Source organism: Pelecanus crispus, chromosome 3 (assembly GCF_030463565.1).
Source record: "Pelecanus crispus isolate bPelCri1 chromosome 3, bPelCri1.pri, whole genome shotgun sequence".
NCBI classification, from domain to species: domain Eukaryota; kingdom Metazoa; phylum Chordata; class Aves; order Pelecaniformes; family Pelecanidae; genus Pelecanus; species Pelecanus crispus.
This window is the reverse complement of record NC_134645.1, coordinates 82450771-82475754: the sequence shown is the minus strand read 5'-3', so window position 1 is coordinate 82475754 and position 24984 is coordinate 82450771. Positions and strand designations below refer to the sequence as shown.

At 41.8% G+C, this 24984-nt stretch overlaps 1 protein-coding gene across 1 annotated transcript in view; it reads right to left on the bottom strand.

Moving 5' to 3' along the window:
* Positions 1–24984, bottom strand: part of PREP (prolyl endopeptidase) — a 116704-nt gene that overhangs the window by 23830 nt on the left and 67890 nt on the right. The window contains exon 10 of the mRNA XM_075707831.1: positions 14998–15101. Coding sequence (XP_075563946.1) covers positions 14998–15101 — 104 coding nt within the window. The remainder of the gene's footprint in view (positions 1–14997; positions 15102–24984) is intronic.

The window sequence follows — 24984 nt, the reverse complement described above, 5'->3', positions numbered from 1 at the left end:
ACCATTGAGCTTTTACAAGCTTCAAAAAGATGACAGAATCCCTGTTGGTTTTTCTTCCTAATGCAGGGGCATCTACATGGTTCAGGGTGCTCAAATTTCACCTGTAAACCCGTATCAAAAAATTCTTGCACAGAACAAATTCAACCTTGACACTGGTGAAGTCACGTACCCAACTTGTGTCAAAAGCCCCAGCAGGGCATACATATTCCACTTACATTGCCAAGAAGTTTTATTTATGACTTTCAATAGCTGGACCATTTCAGAGCACTCTGCTCTCTCTTCCTTAGAGAATCTTATCCTGTTTATAGATGTCAAGTTGGTTACCCCAAACCAGAGGTGCTATAAAACACTAAACACCTAAAAAAATTCTGCATGTGGCTAGTACAATATTGAAAAAATAGCTGATACTCTGCATTCCTACTCTGTGGTTCAAAAAGAAACACAGATCATCTACACTGGACAATGCATGTTTCAAAATCAGTCCCACATGACTCATCCTGTGAGTATTTATTCTAAAGAACTTACTGAAATAAACAGGTCACTCAGAAGTATTGTGAAGCACTCCCATGTGTGGTTTCTCACTCAAATTATAGCTACAAATAATTTGATTTCTGAGATTTAAGCTTGAATTTAAAGTTACCCATTTGTGCCCCTACATGATTAAAAAAAACCCCAAACGGCAGCAGAATTAGAAAAACCCCTTGAGAATGGTCAAGGATAAACAAGTCCTAGAAAATACGTGGGGTGTTAGCTTAGAAGAAAGTAATTGTAAGGATCAGATGCTATTGATTTCAACAGTTGTGTCTTGGTGGCCGCCTCCTTGCTGCGGAGACAGTACTTCGGGCTCATTTATTGTTTTCAGATTTGCAGTACTCATTGTACAATGAAGAAAAATCAGCCAGCAAGTACCAGGAGGTAGAAGAGAATGATGAGAATGAGTTTTTGTGACACTGTTGTAGCAATACTTAGGGAAAAAATTAAACCACAACTAGTAAAGCAACCCAGGAAAAATTTCACTCGGTGGTGTGATTTCCAGACAGACATCATAACAAGACTTTACGGTGCTTCTTAACAGGAACATCACAAAGTGTGCTGATGCTGTGTACTGTTGGAACACCTTTTTTTTTTAAAGCTGTAAGATTAAGGACAGCTTGCAGCAATCTTTTCTTTCTTGGGCAAAATGCGAACAAGACAGTAAAATTCAACAAATATGTATCAGTCATAAGGAATTTAATTGCTAATAGTCACACTCAACCACTCAAATGTCTAACAATCTCAGGCTACTTCAGTGAGTGCTAGCAGTTCAAAAAACACCAATAAGTGAAAGGAAAAAGTCAGGCATGTTCCTATTCATAAGAGATTCCCCAATTTTAGGCATTCTACCATCATGCTTTGAAGCTTTTCTGCATCTTGTCTATTTTCAGCCATCAGCAGTCATCACTGTGCACTATTACTTTCAAAAATAATTGACAAATTGGCTGAAAAGCAAGCAGTTCAGGGAGCTGTCAGGGAGAATTTATGTATCAATTTTTCCCTGTCTGTGAGTACAGCAAGGCAGAACTATGGAAATAATCTATTTCTTTATATCATTCATCTAAACAGTTGAAAAACTAGTTACTATGAATAATGGTGATATTTCCAGGAGGCTTCCCTTGTCCCACAAATTTCCTGGGAGATGTCTCAAGGGCAGAGCAGAAATAATTAATCTAAGGAAAGATGATATTCTATCAGTACCTCTGGGCAGCGTTGATAAAATCAAATCAACTGCTAAATGAAGATGCAAACTAGATTACCGTTAATAAAATTGCACACTGATGAATTTGTACGGGATCACAGGCAGACAAAAGCCCACAGAAAAAAAACCTCACATAATTAATGACTGAACTGTTTCTGGGTGGAAACTGAACTACTACCTTCCTTCCTTCCTTTTCCTTGGAAAAAACATTCTTTCAGAATGCCGCAAGACTGCATAATTTTTAAATTTTTACTACTTCTGATCTTACACTGAGGTACAAGAGAAAAGTCTCCTGAATGATCCCACTCATATGAGTGTTCCACGCACACAACTGCATCTCTGGATACTTATCAAAGCACTTTGTGTTTACTTTGTCCTATGTCTTCACCAGAGAATGACAATTTCAGGAAAAAAAAAAAAACAAACAACACCCACAATGCCAAACCTGTCTAGATAAAAAGCTATTGACTAAGAAGCTTTTTTAGCTCTGCCTTACATGTTACTATGCAAATTTTTTTTTGCAAATTTTTACATTGCAAATTTTTTGTGTTTGGTATAAACGGAGACTATGCCGTTTGAAAGTATCCAGCAACACCAACACATTATTAAGAGGTTTGACTGTGCCACAGAACACTGACAAAAGATAAACCTTTGAAAGGTTCTCCAAAACCCCCTCATTTCTCTTTAGTAAAAATTATTTTCTCAGTACAAACTGAACTGCTTGTAACTATTACATGACCATCTTTGTTAATATGCATCCTTTTCTAAGGTAATTGTGTTCACAGCGAAAGGAAGAGTCGTACCTTTAGTTTACAAGATGTGCTGTCATTTGCTTCCCTTTTTTCCTTTAAATTGCAGAGTCTGCTCCAAGCAGTGGCCACATAGCCTCATTTACTTTGCAGAGGCTCCCGGGTTATGAAAAACGTAGTTACGCTAACTCTGAATGAAGTCTATGTAAGATCTCACCAACATTTGAAATTGCTGTTTTCCATTAATAGCCACCACTCTCAACTCTATTAATCTGTCTTCCACCATAGTGATGAATGTTAATTAACAACAACAGCAGAAAAAATCCTAATCCACCAAGCAGTTTTGGCCCTGGGTGACGAGAGCAAGTAGAATTTTTATTGGGCTGCTGTGATACATATATTAGAAGTTTATCTGCATTTTTCATTAATGTTAGATATTACCAATTATAATTTGGTTTTGTCTCCTATATGTAGTTAATGCATAGTTATCATTATTAATCTTCCAAATGCCTAATTTATTTCTCTGTCCTGCTCTCAGGCTGTGGTTGGTAAGACCCCTGCGATGGCCTGCATTTGTATGTTATCCAGCACGCTGGTGAATGTGGTCCATGACTAAGACTCCAAAGTGCTGCGATAATGCAAGTAAATAAAGGAGCAACAACCTTCTGTTTTATTCTCTGCAGGCTGCTGTACTACCTTAAACCACTTTGTATCAGTTCTATGCCAAGCCTAATAAATGACTGCATAAACCAGTTACCAACTTGTGTGTGCTTGGAGGCCTGCAGCCCTGAAACACAAACCTCCCAGCTCTGTCAGAGCCGTTTCTATTCTGAAAACACCCCAGTTCCCTGGCAGCCCACAGGGACGCCATTCAGAATGAGAGATGCATCCACTGTAAAGTACTTAAATGGAATGGGGAGCTGTGGGGAAGCTTAATTGCTAACAGGAAACACTGAGACGCTGCAGAAAAGAGTCGGACAAGGGAGTGCTTTTTGGAAGGAGTAACAAACAGAAAGCAAAACTACCTGAAAAAGTAAACTGCAATCCAGTAAGGCCAGAAATGCAACATACTCTACTCTGACAGGCGCAGTCACCTACAGCATAGGGAACAACTGCCAAAAAAAAATTTGAGAAAAGTATCTTGGAGTTAAAGTACACACCAAACTGAACTTGAACAAAGCGTGAATTGTTAGGGAAAAGGCAAACGCTATACTGGGACATATAAGCCAAAGTCTTACCCGCAAAATGAGTAAGTAATGCTTTCTGCTGTATTCAAGATTCGCAAAGCCTCAGCTAGAGTGCTGTGTTCAGTTTAAAACATGGCACATCATATGCTGGCCATCTACAGAGATTCCGGGGAAAGAAAGAGGAGTGATAGGAGGTGCAGAAAATACAATCTGCTAGAAAAACTGAACAAGTGCAAGGTTGGTTTTTTTTTTTTTTTTTTTTAAGTCTAAAGAAAAAAAAAATTGCGAGGACACATAGTGAGTGCCTCTAAATATGCAGCAGTTTACTGTAACCAGAAAAAGAATTACCTGTCTTCCCCGTCAGTGAGGAACAGAAAGCAATGCATTTCAACTGTGGCAAGGAAATTTAGGTGAGACCTTGTGGCGGACCCCCTGCTCCCTGCAAAAGCTTTTTAACAGTAAATACAGTGAGACACTGGGACAGATTGCCTAGGGAGACTGAAGGCTTTTAAGCGCAGGGCAGGCAAAAGCCAGGCAGGAATGGTGCAGGCAGAAGTAACCTGCTACAGAGCCCAAGACATTAGCGTGCTCTAGCCTTGGTAGCCATGATGGCCAGCTCTGGGACATGGGTACATGCCCATGCTGCCACCACCTCCAACTGCATTCAGGCACTGTAGTTTCTTCCCTTTCCCAGTTTTTCTGTCCCTTGCTTATTACAGCAGCTCTGCCACCGGTTTTTCTGTTCACAACTGCAACATCACCTGCTGGGCAGTAACAGCTGGTTCCTCTCTTCCTACAGGAAAAGCCAGTATCCTACCTCTTGGACTGCAATAGATTAGATGATCTTTTGAGATTGCTTTTACCCATGTTTTATATGATTTCAAGAAGAGAGGCTTCAAAAGTAGAAGCAGAGAAGACAAAGGGACTGAAAGAATCATAGAATCACAGAATCACTTAGGTTGGAAAAGACCTTTAAGATCATCCAGTCCAACCATTAATCTAACACTACTAAGTCCACCACTAAACCAATTAAGGGTAGAGTAGTAATTTCATGTTTCCTGGCTTGGTGGCTGGATTATTTTTTAATGAAAGTAAAAACTAGGAATCATTAAGGTTGGAAAGGATCTCTAAGAACAAGTGCCTCCCTTCTCCCTGCCTTCTACCTTTCACAAACCTATGATTGTTTGAGAGATGTGAAGGCCATCCAGGGAGTTTACCTATATAATAAAACTTACAGGAACAACTGGTGAGAATAGAGATACATTCAAATATCCACCACTTGCATTGAGAATTTGTACTAGTTAAATTTCAGAAAATGGTTTAATTTTTTAAATATTAAAAATGTAAATCTTATAATTAAAACCAAAAAGAAAATATTTTAAAACTTGCCCATATATATATATTACAGGTGTGTAAACACCTATAAACAGAGTGCACAATATTTTATTCTCAAGTAGCATGCGCTTTGCTAACAAGTAAACCGTATTATCGTTCTGCAAATCTGCTTGAATTTAAACAAAATTTCATGGCAGACAGAGATATATACATGTGTATATAACTCTTACTAAATTTAAGTCCCCTTCTTTGGAAACCCAATGACTACTCAAGAGACTTACATGGCACTGCTAGCACAATACTGAAAAAGACAACCAGAAGAGTCTGGTTGTCTTGGTGGCCTGGCAAAGGAATTCAATGAGTTTCCCTGCTAGATCAATGGCTCGAATGCGTGCCCACACTGGTGATGACTGACAACTGCAATCATCTAATGATCTTTTGCCAGCGGTATGAATAAAACCAATGATTGTGGTCCCCCAGAGCGATCTGTCCTCAATGCAGCATGATCATCCCAATTTAACACCCTCCTGGGTCTGTGAGGCAAAGTATTGGGGTGGGCAGATGGTTAGAAAAATTCCCACACTTGCAGTGGAGTGCTCTCATTCTGAACAATGCTGGCACACCAAAGTGTGACATTTAGCCTCAAAAAAGGGACAGAGAAAAGTGGTAGCTACCACTTCTTTCTTTCAGTAGAGGACTGTACAGGCAGTCCTTAGTGTGCTGAAATTTTCCATTTTTATGACTGCTTGGTCTGAGCAAGAATTGAACAGCCACAAAGAAGCTTTGGAGCAGTTTTTTTGTGGAAGCATCCTGAGTGTTTGATCCTCCATCACTGATGGAACTGGCCGTTCAATCTGCACTATACAAGACACACAAACACCATACTGATCAGAAGACAGTGTTTTGTCAGCACTTAATACTATTAGAGATATCGAGAGTGGGGGCTTTTTATTGATGCTGAAGTTCTAGGAACTGCTACTTCTGTAAGACTAATAACTGGCTTGATTAAGTTTTCAAACCACATCTGAAGACTCAACTCTGAGAATCAGCAAAAAGAGGAGTAGCAAACCACTGTCATTAGAACAGCAAACCTTCAAAACATATCCCCAGTGCAACACCTCATCAATGTGCAACCACGTACAAATTTCATTCTGAATGTTTCTGCTCCTGTAGAATGAAGCTAATAATACTCACTACCTTTGAGAAATAACACTGATATGCTTATACCAAAGGGAGAAGAAGTTGAAAGAAGATTCCAACTGAGAATCATTAAACAGAATTCTTACTTATCTTGTGAGTAAGGGAGTTAATTAAAATAGTAATGTGTTCATGGTTAATTACTAGAGGTGAGATCAATCACAGGAGTGAATATGAAAGCTGGAGAAAAATGAGAAGGGAAGAAATCTTCAGTGATCTGTTTAGAAAGAGGACAGGAAGTGAGCATTTTCACTACAAAACATTCTCATTTTCATCTCTCTCTATCAGCAAAGAATCTACCTGCTGAGGTTCCTGAAAGCTTAAACACACATGTTCATTTAACGTGTCCAGGTGAATGACTTCTTTAATCTTTTTCCTGACGGCAAAATGTATTTTGCCATTTATTGTAAAAATCAAAACTATTTTTTATTCACAGTTAATAAGACAATCATTTAAGACATGGGAGGCTGTAAAACAATCCTTTAAGCTCTATTACAATTGCTTAGGCTCTTGTTTAAAACTCCTGTGTGTAAAAAGGGATTCTCTATACTATGTTCAATGGTTACAGCTCTGTTTTAATCCGTGTTATTTCACCTTGTGTTTTAAGGAATTCTGAGAAAGAAATGGAGCACGGAAGGCAGCTTGGGATCAAGTATGCCAACCAACAGCTCCACTCAGCAGGAAAGTGGAAAACAAACCACTCTAAATTCAAACAAAAGTTCTACTGAGTAAGGCATAAGAATAATATTTCACAATGGTTTTAGTTAAACTACTAAGCAATCACTTCTCTCATAGGCTTAAAACAAATGAATGTTTTTATAATGTCTTGAGCATGAAAGTTCTACAGACTAACATTTTAAGAAGCTCTTCAATTCCCTGCACGCTTAGCAGAAAAATAAACAATCTAATATTAAAAGCTTGGAACTAGTGAATCACAAAGCCTGTATGATGATCCAAATGAACACAGAGACTGGTATTTTAGTATATGATTATTCCCAACACTGTGTGGTCTTGTATTGTGCTAATTGTTCCTAAGAGCAGTTCTGTACTCCATCCCAAACCACATTTCCATTGTTCTGCATTCTGCTGAACAAAAGCTCCCAACATCCTAAACTGTGCAGCAATCCTCTGTGCTATGTAAGAAGGGGATAAAGGAACCCCAGACATTTAGACATTAAAGCAAGATTTGAACTGGATCAGTGAAGAAAGCAATGCAAAATTCTATCATTTCATCCTCTTACTTGGAATATGGAGATCTGGTTCCTACTCCAGACACTTAGGGAATATCATGGTCTGCCAGAATTACTGGTGTGAATTATCTAAGTGGATTGGATGGAGCTGCTTAAATAAAATGGGTGTAGAGCCAGCTGCTACTCCTCTGCTCAGGCATAAGGTTTTCAAAGCTCAAGAGCATGTAAGGTCATTACGGGAAATCCTTCACTTGATACTATTCTAGACATAAAGTGCTTCACACTGACAATTTCCCCCCTTAATATGGAGTGTGCTGTGGCTGCAAATATGTAACATATTTAATATATAATCTCTCGGCTTTCAGGAAATACAGGGCCTTAAAACTAGAGGACTACATTTTTAGTTAGCGTTTCTCCACCAACCTGCAATTAGAAGAGGTAACGGCAGATTAAAGTGGTGTTTGTAACAACCACGTGCCAAGGGCATAAGATGCTAAATTCACATTGGCAAACAGCCAATACTGCCACAGTTGTCACTGTGATTTTGTTGACGTCCTCCAGAGTAACACTGTTGTCTTGGCCCCAAAAACACAGACATTGCCAAAATGCTGGCAGAGATTGGAGCTGAAGACTTCAGTCTTCTTCCTGGGGGCTCTGATGGAAGCAGCTCAAAGCTCATTTCCCCCCTGCAAGAGGGCAGGTGTCTGCCACACTGTGGCAAGCACCAAAACTGGTGCATTTCTTCACATTCTGCCCCCCCCCACGCCCCCCAATATTTCAAGTTCTTCCTCACTGCAATATGGAACCACAAGGAAATTAAAGGAATAAAATAGAAACAAAAACCAATAAGCAACTTGTTCCCCCCAGTATTAATTCTACACTCCCATCCCGTGAGATCAAGGCAGGATTCAAACCCCAAATACTGTTAGAAGCAAGAAAGTCCAGCTCCTCAAAAATCAATCCCCTTCTGGCTGTGCTGAATTCTCAGGAGGGGGAAGAAAAGGATGCCAAAACAACTTACTCCCCTGAAGAAAAGGGGAGAATTCTTTGTTCCTGTTCAGAATCAATGTAAAAAGTACATGCCTCTTTTCTCTGGTATAAGAGTGCTTTTTCTCAACAGTGATCTATTCTCAACAGTGATCTACTTCTCAGTTCCAGTGATCTATTCATATATACTTAGATAAAGGAAAGAAACAACAGTAAGACCATCTCTATATCCACACTGAAAAAACAGTGATAATATCAGCTCTTGCATTGCTAAGCAGGCTGGGCTTACTGCAGCTTTCACAGGACGCTGATTTCCTCTGCTGCCCTCTGTTACTTTTTATTTTAACGAGGAAATTTAATGCTCATGGAATGACACCACCAGCTATGGCGAGATCCAGGAATAGTGTGGGCAGGTGCTGTGCACAAGTTTCTCCCACAACTCTGCCAATCAACCTCAAGCATGACTCATCTTCTCTCAGCATTGTATTTTCCTGAAACAGAGATTAACCGCTGTGCCAAACTGTATGGTGTAAAGTTCCGCTAGGAATTGGAATGACTGTAGACAAATTTTCCCTGTCGATTACTCATAACTTGAAATCAGTGCTGTAAGGGCTTGAAGATGGGGGTGAAAGACCGAACAATAAACTTCTCATGAAAATTACTGCACCTATAAAAATAATTTCTGCAAAAGAAAGAGGAGGAAATTCATCCAAGCCCTAAGAAAATAAATATCCTTTAAGACTTGCCCTTCTTTCATCTCTGCAACAATATCTAAACAGCAGCTGCTTTTAAATCAAACTAAGTTGTAAAACTAAGTTGTGTTATGAATTTCTTCTGCACGAGAGCTAATCCAAAGTGTATCTGTCAATAGCAACATCTATTTTTGGTTCATCTCAAACTGTTTTAAGGACAGTACTGGAAGGTATTCAAAGAATGGCAAAAGGAGCCAAACAACATTTTTACTGTTGCAATTTCAACACTTATAATCCTGCATATCAGCATAAAAGTAGGTGAGCTGTGAGCCAGGCCAGAAGACTGTTTATCCGTGATTAACTGTCACTGTGAGGTGTTAATATGGAGAGGCACATAAGAATTTAGTTGGCAACTTTGTAAACACAAAATAAAGGCTTTTTATTTAAAGCAGCAGTTGAATTAGTTATGCAGTAAACAGCGTACAGCAAGTGCCATTTGTAAGTTCCCGCAAAAGTGGTTTTTCCTCTTGTAAAACCCACCCCAGGCTATTTCCTGAAAAAGTCTGTCATTGTGATGGATGGAAGCGTGCAAGGAAGCAAAGACAAATTTCAAGAAGCGTTTGGCAGAGGAAAAGTTATTAATGCAACTTAATGTGTCATTTAACAAAAGTAGCCAGGATAAGTTTTTGATGTGTGGCAAGCATTTTAACCAGTCTAACTTTTTAATGAAGGTCGCAGGGGTCTTTCAAGGTAGGGGCATATGCACAAGCTATTGCACAGTAAGTTAGATTATGTAGTTGCAGGGCATCATATACAGCCAACAACCTACAGGCATTCTCTTACCCTGGTGTAAACGTCAGGTATGCTGAAACAGCTCTCCCTTCAGTGCAAGATAAGTTGGTTAATTTGTTCTTACTTTGGGCTGCCAAAGGGTAAGAACTTAACCTCAGGTACTACAGAGCAGCTGTTCTACCATAAATTTACTTAGTGTAGTAAACTTTGTCACTGGTCCACACTTGCACTGCACAGCATCTATGAAATACTGTAAAGTGGATCAAAAAGAGCAAAAACCAGGCACTGTGGCATTTTCCAGTTGCCGTTAATTCAGGTTTCATATACACACGACACCTTGCACTTCAGTTCCAATCTTCTTAACTCAGTTATGTTCAAAGACTAGTAAAGAACAACAACAACTCGTTAAAGTTTCATATATGCTACACAGACAAAGCTAGGAAGATTGCTAGTCTTACAGGTATTCAGGTATATGAGAATAAAGAAAGAACCTTGGCAGGAGATCTGCCTTTCATTAAGGACATGGATCAGGACAGAGCCAGCATTTTTCTTTACTACTTCGTAATTCTGATGGAAAATAAAATTATGAAATAAATTCCGCAGTGTTGTTCATTCTTCTATAACGAGCAATATTTTCCTATTCTCAGTATACTTCTTGCATTCTTAATTTTGAGTTTCTTTCACAATTCCCTGCAATACTGCCCAAGTTTTGCAATGGCTATGCAAGGCTTTCATCTAGGTTGACAGCCATTTATGAACTGCTTTGATAAGCTGCCATCTCCCTTCCCCTCCTCCAAGCAGAAGCATCTGGTCCAGCTGGGACCCCACAAATGGAAGTGAGGACCGGAGTCTGGCAGAAGCGTGTAGCACTGGCAGGCTGAGTTACTATGAAGGTGAACAGGCAGTCCCAGCCCCAGCTCTGACAAACAGAATCACAGAATGCTTTGGGTTGGAAGGGACCTTTAGAGGTCATCTAGCCCAACCCCCCTGCAGTGAGCAGGGACAGCTTGAACTACATCAGGTTGCTCAGAGCCCCGTCCAACCTGACCTTCAATGTTGCCAGGGATGGGGCCTCCACTACCTCTCTGGGCAACCTGTTCCAGTGCTTCACCACCCTCATTGGAAAAAATTTCTTCCTTATATCCACTCTAAAGCTATACTTCTTTAGTTTAAAACCATTATTCCTTGTCCTGTCACAACAGGCCTTGCTAAAAAGACTGCCCCCATCCTTCCTATAGGCCCCCTTTAAGTACTGAAAGGCTGAAGTAAGGTCTCCCCGCAGCCTTCTCTTCTCCAGGCTGAACAACCCCAACTCTCTCAGCCTGTCCTCGTAGGGGAGGTGCTCCAGCCCTCAGATCATCTTTGTGGCCCTCCTCTGGACCTGCTCCAACAGGTCCATGTCCTTCTTGTGCTGAGGGACAGCCTCTCTCACAGCTCAGCTGAGATTTCTCCATGGATCTGAATAATATTGGAAACTAATTTCCAAGATGTTGCCACACTGAGATCATTTGTTGATAAAAGGTAAAACTGGATGAGTGGTGAGCCAAGAGTGCTCTTTACAAGCACTGATCCCAGTGCAACTACACAGGTCACATTTCCCTAGAGCTGGTACTGAGCAGGAGTAAGGAGAAAACCAGGAACAGTGACATTGACTTCCACCCCATTACAGCCTAGTGGTGAAGCTCTGCCAGTGATTTGCAAAGTGAAGGTTTCCACAGGCATAGCAATGGCATGCTTCCTCCTTGAAATTATTTGTATTACTGTTCTGCTTTACCTTAATTTAGCATGTAATTGATTTAAAGGTAAAATGAGATTTTGTTTTTCCAGACATTTATTTAATAAAATTTGATTTACTAGAAAAATACATTATTTCTAATTTATGGCAACCCCTTTCTAAACCCTTTTTAATTACATGGGTATTTGTGTTCCATTATTATCCTTCTGAGTTTGATGGCAGTATTATAATTGTACTGAATTCTTTCCTGAAGAGAATGCTGTTTTCTTTCTCTTTTTCAGCTCACTATGCCCTGAAGTTATCCTGCTGAAGTCCCTTAATGAATTTGAGTGAAGCAGTAAAAACACATTCTCTGTGAGAACATTTCCAGCAAACTGTCTACAACATTCTTATTTCTGTCTGGAGATGCAGAGACAAACAGATGGGGCTGTTTACAACAACCTCACGCACACATACTACTGTCTTTATGCTTTCAGAGAATCTGCCCTGGGTATGTGCCAGAAGCAAAATTAAAAATAAGAGCTTAAGAAAAATATTTAATCTCCTTTCAAAGACTCCAAGTCATGCTGTTGCACTGTTGCTTAACTTTATCTCCTAGGTCATTTCACCATTTTTCCAGGGTAAGCTTATTTAAGTTCCACTTTAAGCACTGCATCTTGTTATACCTTTGTCTATAGAAAGAAAAATTCTCTATTCCACTCTTACTCTACAGATGCAAAATCCTACATATAAAATAATCGATCCACCCTCTGATATTTCTTCTATGAATTGCAGGTATTAAATATGCTAAGCATCACAATATAATGACTTTTTCTAGACCCCTAATTATTTTGGTTGAGTCACCATCCTTGGAGGTATTTAAAAGATGTGTAGCTGTGGTGCTTAGGGACGTGGTTGAGTGGTGGACTTGGGAGTGTTAGGTTTACAGTTGCACTCGACGATCTTAAAGGTCTTTTCCAATGTAAATGATTCTATGATTTCAACAAATTTCTATGAACTCTCTCTCTAGAAATTCCATATAGTCCTTAAAGTCCTGACCAGGGCATAGTATTTTATCAGGGGTTTACCAAAGCTGTGTTTAGTGGAAAGATCACTTATGACTTAAAATGTGTATTTTGCATAATCTTTGTAGTCATAATACTTGTTATGAGGTCAAAGCAGTTGTCTACGAAGAGCCCTGTATTTTCCCAAACCTGTCCCATATAATCTGTAGCTTACACTGTTTTCCATATGAGTAATTTCTCTTAACTTTGTAAGCCTTAAACTTAGCTAATTCTTATACGCCTTCACTTACGTGTGAGGAATAGGCACCTCCAAAGGAGTCTCCACGCTACTAAACTGAGGTACCTGTCTGAGCCTTTGGTGCACCTACAACAGTATTTCAGTTCAAAACAAAATGAGGTTCTAAAGCAAGTCTCCTCACCACTCTCACTTCCCACAGCAGAGGGGTTTCCATGTATGCTGACTGGATTCCTTCTGGATGAAACTCAAGCAGCAGATACACTCCAGGAGTGCACCAAGAGTACTTCAACCGATAATGGAAATTCAGTTCACAGGACAGGATTACAGCTTGTCCAGAGTAAAACTCTCAAAATGGACACCAGATCCTCAGCATGAGCCATTTCACTCCTGCGACTAATATGACACACTGCTTGTTACTGTAGATGCAGCTTATGGCCTTCCCAGGATTGCAAAGGGAGCTCTGGGAGACCAGTTGACACAACGTACCTGATTTCAGATTTTTAAGTGGGATAAATCCTTCCCTGGTTCCTAGATGTCATTTGGCTATACCAAAATGCAGATTGTCATAATGGGACCGTTTAACAAGCAGTGCACATAGTTACAAATCAGTAACCTGCTGTTGCTCTCACTTTGCTATCTGCCAATCTTTGTTGACTCCAAATACTTTATCAGCAAATATTTTATTCTCTAGATTCCTGAGGAATTTACTGAACAGCATTAGGCCTTGCTAGGAAAGACCTCACTCATTTCTCTGCGTGTTCACATCTCACAGGACCGGTTTGTAGATCATCCATGTCTGTAATTTTAACTCCACTTGTGCAAACTTTTAAATCCACAGGCCTTTGTTTTATCAAGGCAAAAAGCCTCTTCGGAATTTGAGCCTTTGATGGCTTTATAAGCCATCCATGCAATCTTGCCCTCCCAAGAGGCAGCAGGCATGTTTAACAACACCTGTTTTTCATTAAACCAAAATAGGACAAATATGTTTGTCTTTAAATTCTTTATTCATGGAGTCCTAATGAATCATTAGAACCTTGGGAAACAGTTAAAAGAGAGTATTAATGCAGTGCTAACCTACTACTGATTAAGTACTGAAGCAATACCCCATGGACCCAGATCCTATGGTACTCGGTAGTGTACAGATAGAATGGAAGGGTCTCTGTCCCAAATCGTTTAAACATCTAATACTAAAACCTGTTAGACCTGTACAATAATTGCTTCATGGGATTTTCCATTAGAAATGTTAATTACATATATGTATTTATTTTAAATTTCTTTTCTCTTTTGCTCCTTGTTCTAGTTGTTCCAGCACTGCCAACAAAGGGTCTAATCCGGCTCTTAGGAAAATCAAAGAGAGTTGCTCCAAGTGTAACTCCACTGATGCATTAATGAACACAATATACTATGGCACTTCTTGGAAAGGTGGACAGAATGGGAAATTCTTACAGAGCATGAATGAAGACTTTTCTGTTCACATCACTAGATATTTTCCTGCTTTCCTTCCAAATAATCATGGTCAAGACCTTTCATAGTTCTATGGCAGATTTCATATTTGATGCCAGCTACAAATGAATCAATGCATTTCCTTCTTTCCTCCCAATTTCTTTTTGAGGTCTTAATAGAGATCCACAGTATGAACTTGTGGCAAAAATCATCACTGTTTTTATACAAGAGTGATGGGGACAGAAGCGTTTTATCTAGCATTGCCACTTCCCACAGTGGGCCCTGGAATACTGTGGAAGTACTGGAAAGACGACTGGCTATTCCAAGTTTCCTCTATTTCTCCACTGCCTCTTAAGCCTTGCCCACTGAAGCCATGCCAAGTTCCCCTGGTGGAAGAAATACATAAAAATGGAAAAGCAGCAACCTGAAGTTAAAACAAATATCAAAGAATACCATAAGATGGGGGAAAAAAAAAAAACCTCAGAGAACGTATTGCCTGCTAATCTAAGACAACTGAGGACTGGATTGACTGCCCCATTACTTGCAGTTGCGTCTTCCAATCTCTCTAACAAGACTTGGTGGAATTCCTTCAGAGCGCACACAGGCTTGCAACCCAGGAGCTAATCAAAGCACTCTCACCTTTAGCCAAGTGCAATTTTGTTAAACTCTTGCATAAACGATTACAGCAGGACAGCAGAACTCATGTTTATTACCTGAATTGTCTGGTAAACCGAAGGGTCAAATCCTTTCACAGTCACCTCCCGGAAAACTCTTGGCTCCAGTTCCTCTTTGGTCAGATCACAGTGATATATAATACCTAAAACAGATTGCAAGTTTGTCAGCTTAGTGTATGTCCATCATTAAAAGGATGCCAGTTTATGCACTGTGATGGAGTAACAAATGGCAAAGGTAACTCAGCAGGGTGAAAAACAGTAGCTCCAGAAACATTCTTTCAGTTAATATATAATTTAACACATACATATATGCACTTCATCTAGGAAGGGTGCAAAGGCTTTCTGTACAGAAAGAATAATTCTCACTGCCCATACAAAGCCAGGTATCCAAAGCGGGTTAAGCAACATGGAAAAAAGATTTGTTTTCATAAAGTTACATAGCACTTATTGAGAATGATAATGTTGGAAGAAAGAAGTATAAAGTCAATTTTAAAACATCTCCTCTGGAACCACCAGACTGAGCATAAATATATCAAGAATTTCACTCAGGTCAACATTTTTCTCTTTATGATAAAATATTTTGAGATTTTATTCAAATAGACCCCCAGATAACAGAAAGAGCTGAGCATCCACTTGAAATTGTGGCAGACTAGCACAGGTTACCTATGTAACTGAACAGAATTTGGTCTTGTATAATTTATTTTACATGCTGATCCTGCAGGTTTGAAGGCAACTTCACTTGCTTGAGTTGCAACTACGATATCCAAAGAATTGTGCACATCAGAAAATTTATGTCTACAAGCAGCATAAAAATTCTAGATTGCAGCAGAGGCAGAATCACAGAGACTGTAGCAATCTAGACACTACACAGATGTATAATTGGCCAAGAATTTTGCATTTAAACTATAAATCACATTTCCTGTCATTCAACCCTAATAACACTTGAGCACATGCCATACAGTGTGACTATTGTGTTTGCACACTGGTTAACATAATACAAAATCCTAATATTCATGGATATACTACAGATACATATGATACATAAAGCTAACCTCAGTGTTAATTATTCTTTGTTTTTCTGCTTTACAACAAGCTGGTCTCTGTAGAATTTTAAATGTGTATCGGGGAAAAGAACACTAAAAGTTAAGGCAAAAAGCCCTCTACAGGGATCCTCAATGTAATAAAATTAACCAAGGTGGACAAGACTTGATTGAAATACTACTGTATTGTGTATATTTTAGATACTTTCAGGAAACCAGAAGTAATTATTACAGAGGTTATAGCTATAAAAAATTATATTGAAACATGAAATAATGAGGAAACATATCTGATACAAGGGAATTACCTCATAAATCACTTCTATAGACTGTGGAAAATCAAAGATACAGATTGGCAAGGGAACACAGATGAAAACCAACATTTCTAATAACTGATGAAGCCTTTTTCTGCAATGGTGAATTAACAGGGGAATAAAAGTAGGACTACTCTACATCTGCTGGGAATTTTTTTTCTTCATTTGTCACAAAGGGACTAGCAAGCCTAATGCAGGGTGACAGGTACAAACAAGCATTAAAGCAGCATTTCCCTTAAAGATTAGGATCCAGAAAGTGATGTGAAAGCACAAAGGAAAGCACACTAGGCAGTCACAGGCAGAGCAGTCATTTGACTTCTATACAGCTGCCCAGGCTGGATAATGTATGGGTGTCCTGGTTTCGGCTGGGATAGAGTTAATTTTCTTACTAACAGCAGGCATAGTGCTGTGTTTTGGATTTAGTAGGAGAAGAATGTTGATAACAGGCTGATGTTTTTAGTTGTTGCTGAGTACTGCTTATACTAGTCAAGGACTTTTTCAGCTTCCCATGCTCTGCCAGGCGCACAAGAAACTGGGAGGGGGCACAGCCAGAATAGTTGATCCAAACTGACCAAAGGGCTATTCCATACCATATGACGTCATGCTCAGTATATAAACTGGGGGGGGTTGGCCGGGGAGCAGCGATCGCTGCTCGGGAACTGTCTGGGTATCGGTCGGCGGGTGGTGAGCAATTGCATTGTGCATCACTTGCTTCGTGTATCATTATTATTATTATCATTATTATACTGTTACTATTAGCATTACTATTTTACTTTATTTCAATTATTAAACTGTTCTTATCTCAGCCCAGGAGTGTTTCTCACTCTTACTCCTCCAATTCTCTCCCCCATCCCATCGGGGTAGGGGGAGTGAGCGAGCGGCTGCGTGGTGCTTAGTTGCTGGCTGGGGCTAAACCACGACAGTCCTTTTTGGCGCCCAACGTGGGGCTTGAGATAACAACAGATTAATCAGAGTGTATTAAGGAGTCTGTTAACAGTTGCCGGTCACGATATTAGTTCTTCTGATCTGCACCATGTTCTTTTTTTTGCAGCACGCGTTAAAGCTTGCTGTCAGTTTGTGTAGTGTGCTATGCTCTGCAGTGATTCATGTTTTTTTGCTTGGGAGGCTCCTTATCAAAGCCCTGACCTTGAGCATTCTTTGGTATTTGGGTTTCATACAGAAGTCACTACTGTACTTCGGGTACTACCTCATAGAGAGAGTTAGCAATTATACTTCTTACTCTGAGAGGGTTGTTGTGGAGGAAATACAGAATGGCACCTTTGCTGCTTTCTTCTATGATGTTTCCTCCTTCATTACAACAACTTTCCTGTATCTTGAACACCCCTGGGCAGTTAAGATACTTCTATTGATAATTCTTGGGAATGTTGTTTCCGTTTTGATAAAGGTCAGTAAGCAGTTTAAAAATACCATCCAGAGATCTACCCCAAGGCTGGATAGTTATGAGTGGCAGGGTGCGTGGGATCGTATGCGCAAGTACCTAGGGCAGTGGGGACCTCCAGTGTTTTGGAACTTCACCCCTGAACAAGTGCAGAATCCTGAAGAATTAGTAAAGTATTTGGAAGAAGTATGTTGTCACCCTGGTAGCTCCAGAGAGACACAAATCATTGCAACATGCTGGGGACTGGCCCATGCCTATCGAGCCGTGGTCAACACTAATCAGTACCCTCAAAAGAAAGAGAAGGTCTCTGGATCTGATGACAAAACAACAAGCACTGTGGCTACTCAAACCCCCACTACAGGCCCTGCGGCTACTCCAACCCCCACTACAGGCCTTGCAGCTACTCAAACCCCTGCCCCAGGCACTGTGGCTACTCCAGCCACAGCCATGAGCACTGCGGCTACTCAAACCCCAGTGACAGACACTGTGGCTAAACCAGAGAACCAACCTGCGCCGGTATCAGTTGCCCCTATACAGAAGAAAAAATACACGAGGAAATCAGTTCGTTTAGTAAGGGATGAAGATGAACCAGGGCCATCACGAGAACCAGAGGAGGAAGAACCCATAAATGAGATGGTGACCACCCGATCCCTATCCCTGAGTGAGCTGCGAGATATGCGAAAAGATTTTGGTCGTCATCCAGGCGAGCACATCATCACCTGGCTGCTCCGATGCTGGGATAACGGGGCCAGTAGCCTGGATTTAGAGGGTAGGGAAGCCAAGCAGCTGGGATCCCTTTCCAGGGAAGGGGGCATTGACAAAGCAATTGGAAAAGGGGCAAAACCGCTCAGCCTCTGGAGGCGACTTCTGTCAAGCGTGAAGGAAAGGTATCCCTTCAAGGAGGATGTTTTATACCGCCCAAGCAAATGGACCACCGTAGAGAAAGGTATCCAGTACCTGAGGGAATTAGGCATGCTGGAGGTGATTTACAGTGACCTGAATGATGAGCGGTTAACCAAAGACCCAGATGAAGTCAGGTGCACACAATCCATGTGGCGGAAGGTGGTACGGAGCGCACCAGCATCGTATTCCAACTCGTTGGCAATACTAGCCTGGAAAGACGACGAGGCACCAACGGTGGATGAAGTGGCTAGACAACTCCGGGACTACGAAGAAAAGCTCTCTTCCTCCCTACGGGCCTGTGTCTCGGCTGTGGAAAAACTGTCTGAAAAAATATGCCAAGAGTTCCAACAACTCAGAGAGGATCTGTCCTACTCCCCACCTGCACGGACCAGTGTCTCAGCCATTAGGAGTCAACGTCCCTATGCTCAAGAGAGAGGATATAGAGGATACACACCACGGGGCACCCTGTGGTTTTACCTGCGTGATTATGGAGAGGACATGAGAAAGTGGGATGGAAAACCCACCTCAACCTTAGAGGCACGGGTGCGTGAATTGCAAGGAAAAACTATTAGAAAAGGCGGTTCTCCCAGGAAAATTGCAGCTCCAGTTTCCAGTGAGCAGTTCCCGAGACAGAGTAAGAGGGCTAATTTTACTTCCGACCTTGATCAGGGAACTTTTGATTCACATTTACAGGAAGTGAACAACGAATACTGTGACCAGTGTTAGAGGGGCCCTGCCTCCAGCCAGGTGGAGGAAAGGGACAACCGGGTTTACTGGACTGTGTGGATTCGATGGCCTGGAACGTCAGACCCACAGGAGTATAAGGCTCTAGTGGACACTGGTGCACAGTGCACGCTAATGCCATCAAACTATAGAGGGGCAGAACCCATTTGTATTTCTGGAGTGACAGGGGGATCCCAACAGCTAACTGTACTGGAAGCTGAAGTGAGCCTAACTGGGAATGAGTGGCAAAAGCACCCCATTGTGACTGGCCCAGATGCTCCGTGCATCCTTGGCATAGACTACCTCAGGAGAGGGTATTTCAAGGACCCAAAAGGGTACCGGTGGGCTTTTGGTATAGCTGCTTTGGAGACAGAGGAAATTAAACAGTTGTCCACCTTGCCCGGTCTCTCAGAGGACCCTTCAATTGTAGGGTTGCTGAAGGTTGAGGAACAACAGGTGCCGATTGCTACCACAACTGTGCACAGGCGGCAATATCGCACCAACCGAGACTCCCTGATTCCCATCCATAAACTGATTCGTCGACTGGAGAGCCAGGGAGTGATCAGCAAGACTCGCTCACCCTTTAACAGTCCCATATGGCCAGTGCGAAAGTCTAATGGGGAGTGGAGACTAACAGTGGACTATCGTGGCCTGAACGAAGTTACACCGCCGCTGAGTGCTGCCGTGCCAGACATGCTAGAACTTCAATATGAACTGGAGTCAAAGGCAGCTAAGTGGTATGCCACAATTGATATTGCTAATGCATTTTTCTCCATCCCTTTGGCAGCAGAGTGCAGACCCCAGTTTGCTTTTACCTGGAGGGGTGTTCAGTACACCTGGAACCGACTGCCCCAGGGGTGGAAGCACAGCCCCACCATTTGCCATGGACTGATCCAGACAGCACTGGAACAGGGTGAAGCTCCAGAACATCTGCAGTACATTGATGACATCATTGTGTGGGGCAATACAGCAGAAGAAGTTTTTGAGAAGGGAAAGAAAATAGTCCAAATCCTTCTGAAGGCTGGTTTTGCCATAAAACAGAGTAAGGTCAAGGGGCCTGCACAGGAGATCCAGTTTTTAGGAATAAAATGGCAAGATGGACGTCGTCAGATCCCAATGGATGTGATCAACAAAATAACAGCTATGTCCCCACCAACTAGCAAAAAGGAAACACAAGCTTTCTTAGGCGTTGTGGGGTTTTGGAGAATGCATATTCCAAATTACAGCCAGATCGTAAGCCCTCTCTATCAAGTGACCCGGAAGAAGAACGAATTCAAATGGGGCCCTGAGCAACAACAAGCCTTTGAACAAATTAAACGTGAGATAGTTCATGCAGTAGCCCTTGGGCCAGTCCGGGCAGGGCAGGATATTAAAAATGTGCTCTACACCGCAGCCGGGGAGAATGGCCCTACCTGGAGCCTCTGGCAGAAAGCACCAGGGGAGACTCGAGGTCGACCCCTAGGGTTTTGGAGTCGGGGATACAGAGGATCCGAAGCCCGCTACACTCCAACTGAGAAAGAGATACTGGCAGCATATGAAGGGGTTCGAGCTGCTTCAGAAGTGGTTGGTACTGAAGCACAGCTCCTGCTGGCACCCCGACTGCCGGTGTTGGGCTGGATGTTCAAAGGGAGGGTCCCCTCTACACATCATGCAACTGATGCTACATGGAGTAAGTGGGTCGCATTGATCACACAACGGGCTCGAATAGGAAACCCCAGTCGCCCAGGAATCTTGGAAGTGATCATGGACTGGCCAGAAGGAAAAAACATTAGAATATCACCAGAGGAGGAGGTGACACGTGCTGAAGAGGCCCCACTGTATAATAAATTGCCAGAAAATGAAAAGCAATATGCCCTGTTCACTGATGGGTCCTGTCGTCTTGTGGGAAAGCATCGGAGGTGGAAAGCTGCTGTATGGAGTCCTATACGACAAGTCGCAGAAACTGCTGAAGGAGAAGGGGAGTCGAGTCAGTTTGCAGAGGTGAAAGCCATCCAGCTGGCTTTAGATATTGCTGAAAGAGAAAAGTGGCCAATCCTTTATCTCTATACTGACTCATGGATGGTGGCAAATGCCCTGTGGGGGTGGCTGCAGCAATGGAAGCAGAGCAACTGGCAGCGCAGAGGCAAACCAATCTGGGCTGCCGCATTGTGGCAAGATATTGCTGCCCGGGTAGAGAACCTGGTTGTAAAAGTTCGTCATGTAGATGCTCATGTACCTAAGAGTCGGGCCACTGAAGAACATCAAAACAACCAGCAAGTAGATCAGGCTGCTAAGATTGAAGTGGCTCAGGTGGATTTGGACTGGCAACATAAGGGTGAATTATTTATAGCTCGGTGGGCCCATGATGCCTCAGGCCATCAAGGAAGGGATGCAACGTATAAATGGGCTCGTGATCGAGGGGTGGACTTAACTATGGACAGTATTGCACAGGTTATTCATGAGTGTGAAACATGCGCTGCAATCAAGCAAGCCAAGCAGTTCAAGCCCCTTGGGTATAGTGAACGATGGCTAAAATATAAATATGGGGAGGCCTGGCAGATTGATTACATCACGCTCCCACAGACCCGCCAGGGCAAGCGCTATGTGCTCACCATGGTGGAAGCAACCACTGGATGGCTGGAAACATATCCCGTGCCCCATGCCACCGCCCGGAACACCATCCTGGGCCTTGAAAAGCAAGTCCTGTGGCGACATGGCACCCCAGAAAGAATTGAGTCAGACAACGGGACTCATTTCCGAAACAACCTCATAGACACCTGGGCCAAAGAGCACGGCATTGAGTGGGTGTATCACATCCCCTACCATGCACCAGCCTCCGGGAAAATTGAGCGATACAATGGATTGTTAAAGACTACCCTGAGAGCAATGGGTGGTGGGACGTTTAAACATTGGGATACGCATTTAGCAAAAGCCACCTGGTTAGTCAACACCAGGGGATCTGCCAATCGAGCTGGCCCTGCCCAATCAAAACTTTTACGTACTGTAGAAGGAGATAAAGTTCCTGTAGTGCACATGAAAAATATGCTGGGGAAGACAGTCTGGGTTACTTCCCCCTCTGGCAAAGGCAAACCCATTCATGGGATTGCTTTTGCTCAAGGACCTGGGTGCACTTGGTGGGTGATGCGAAAGGATGGGGAAGCCCAATGTGTACCTCAAGGGAATTTGATTTTGGGTGAAAATAGCCAATGAACTGAATTGTATAATATTAATTGCTTTATAATACTGTATGTTATCTCTTAACTATATGTTATCTCTTAACTGCATGTTAATATAATAATATAGTAGGTTAATATTAAGTATATAATACTATATATTATGATTGCTATATGCCGCATCAATGGTATTGCAGTAAGAATTGCCCAGCTTAATGAAAATGAACTTTGATGAAACCATGTTGGAATGAGAACTGACTTCAGCATGCAACAGTCCAACATTGCACACCACCTCTCCTGCTCTGAAAGACTGTGATGACAGATGGAACCCAAAGTCATGGGCTAAATGAACTCAATGGACATTTTAGAGGGATGGGCCATAGACAAAGGGAATGATATCTGTGTGTATATCAAGATAGGGAAAGCGGTGGTGATTAATTGGAACACATTGGAAAGGGGAGGGCCTGTGCATGACGTAGATGGTATAGAATAAGGGGTGGATACTGTCCTGGTTTCGGCTGGGATAGAGTTAATTTTCTTACTAACAGCAGGCATAGTGCTGTGTTTTGGATTTAGTAGGAGAAGAATGTTGATAACAGGCTGATGTTTTTAGTTGTTGCTGAGTACTGCTTATACTAGTCAAGGACTTTTTCAGCTTCCCATGCTCTGCCAGGCGCACAAGAAACTGGGAGGGGGCACAGCCAGAATAGTTGATCCAAACTGACCAAAGGGCTATTCCATACCATATGACGTCATGCTCAGTATATAAACTGGGGGGGGTTGGCCGGGGAGCAGCGATCGCTGCTCGGGAACTGTCTGGGTATCGGTCGGCGGGTGGTGAGCAATTGCATTGTGCATCACTTGCTTCGTGTATCATTATTATTATTATCATTATTATACTGTTACTATTAGCATTACTATTTTACTTTATTTCAATTATTAAACTGTTCTTATCTCAGCCCAGGAGTGTTTCTCACTCTTACTCCTCCAATTCTCTCCCCCATCCCATCGGGGTAGGGGGAGTGAGCGAGCGGCTGCGTGGTGCTTAGTTGCTGGCTGGGGCTAAACCACGACAATGGGCAAACATTACACACAGAGCAAGCAGGATAGCTGCATATTAGGAAACCGCATGATGAAGTGCAAGCACAGTCATAGACTGCATTTCTGGAGTCAATCAACCTAATATTACAGTAACATGCAAATGAACCCCTGGTACTGCATCTCTTCTTCTGTTATATTTTTAGTGGCATGGCAGTTAATATCCAAAAACATAGTAATGTTGGGGCCTGTACTCTTTTGCTGGGTGCTAAATAAATGCAAAACACTAGAGTGCTCACTTAAGCACCTGACTGGAGTGGACAGCAGGAATAACCATATTTTTCAGGAAATAGCAAAAATGATTTTGATGTGTTGGCATCTATGGTTTTAGAAGTGCTTTATTCATTGTTTCATATATTTTAATTACTTTTGTTGTAGGTTTTAAACACCAGTATGTTAATTTGTTTCTCATTAGAAAAAAAATATAGTGCAACTGAACACAAGTGCAAATTATATTGATTTCTAATAGTAAAGCAGGAAGATCTAGGTTAACCAAGGACCATCCCTATACCTTTTGTCTGGTTATTTTACTGATAGGGTGAATGGAGGTTGCATGCAAATTAAAAAATATCCACACCCCTACCTAAAAATTACCTCTCTGGTCTGCTTTCCTCACCCTTTCCTTACTCCCATACATTCTACCTCCATTTCTTCCCTCCCTCTTTCTTCTAGATTCCAGGTCACTCTGCCTCATGTAACAGAGCTAAACTATGGTGAATTCTCTGTAGATGATAAGCACATGGATGGAAAAGAGAGGAAAAAAAAAAAAATCTGCCAAAGCAACCAAGAGGCCGCAAGAGCAGCCATTGTTGGTTGGCTGGCAAGCCAGGGGCTAAAACAGATCTCAGGGCTCTTCCCCTCCACATGTTTAGCAGCTGCAGAGACTCTACTGGCTCAGCTGAGATGAATGGTGCAGGCTCACAAGACTGACAACTTCTGGCCCACAAAGTGGGATGTGAGCAAGTGAATTATCTGAACCATCAAGCTGGGATGAAGTTAGAAGTAAAAGCAAGAGTGCCCTCAAGCTCCCCAGATGCAATGGCTGCAATGATCTGAATGCTGTTTAAAAGTTTGTTTAAAAGAGGAACTGGAAACATAATGTATCTTATTTCTGGTTACGTAACCAGTAAGATAATACTAGGAAGTTCAACACATTTCTTATCTGCTAAGCTTGAAACAATTTTGATAATTTGACAGAATCCTTTCTAGCAAAACCAGCAAACCTATCACAACAATTATACAGCCATTTTGCAATGTGGCTGTGCTCTAACTGAAACAGAGCAAAAATATATGTCAGATGCTATAAGAAAATTTTTGATCATCTTATGGTTCATGATCACTCACAACCCTGGAAGAACATAAAGATTCTGGAGCCTATCTCCCCTCTCCCTATTTGAATC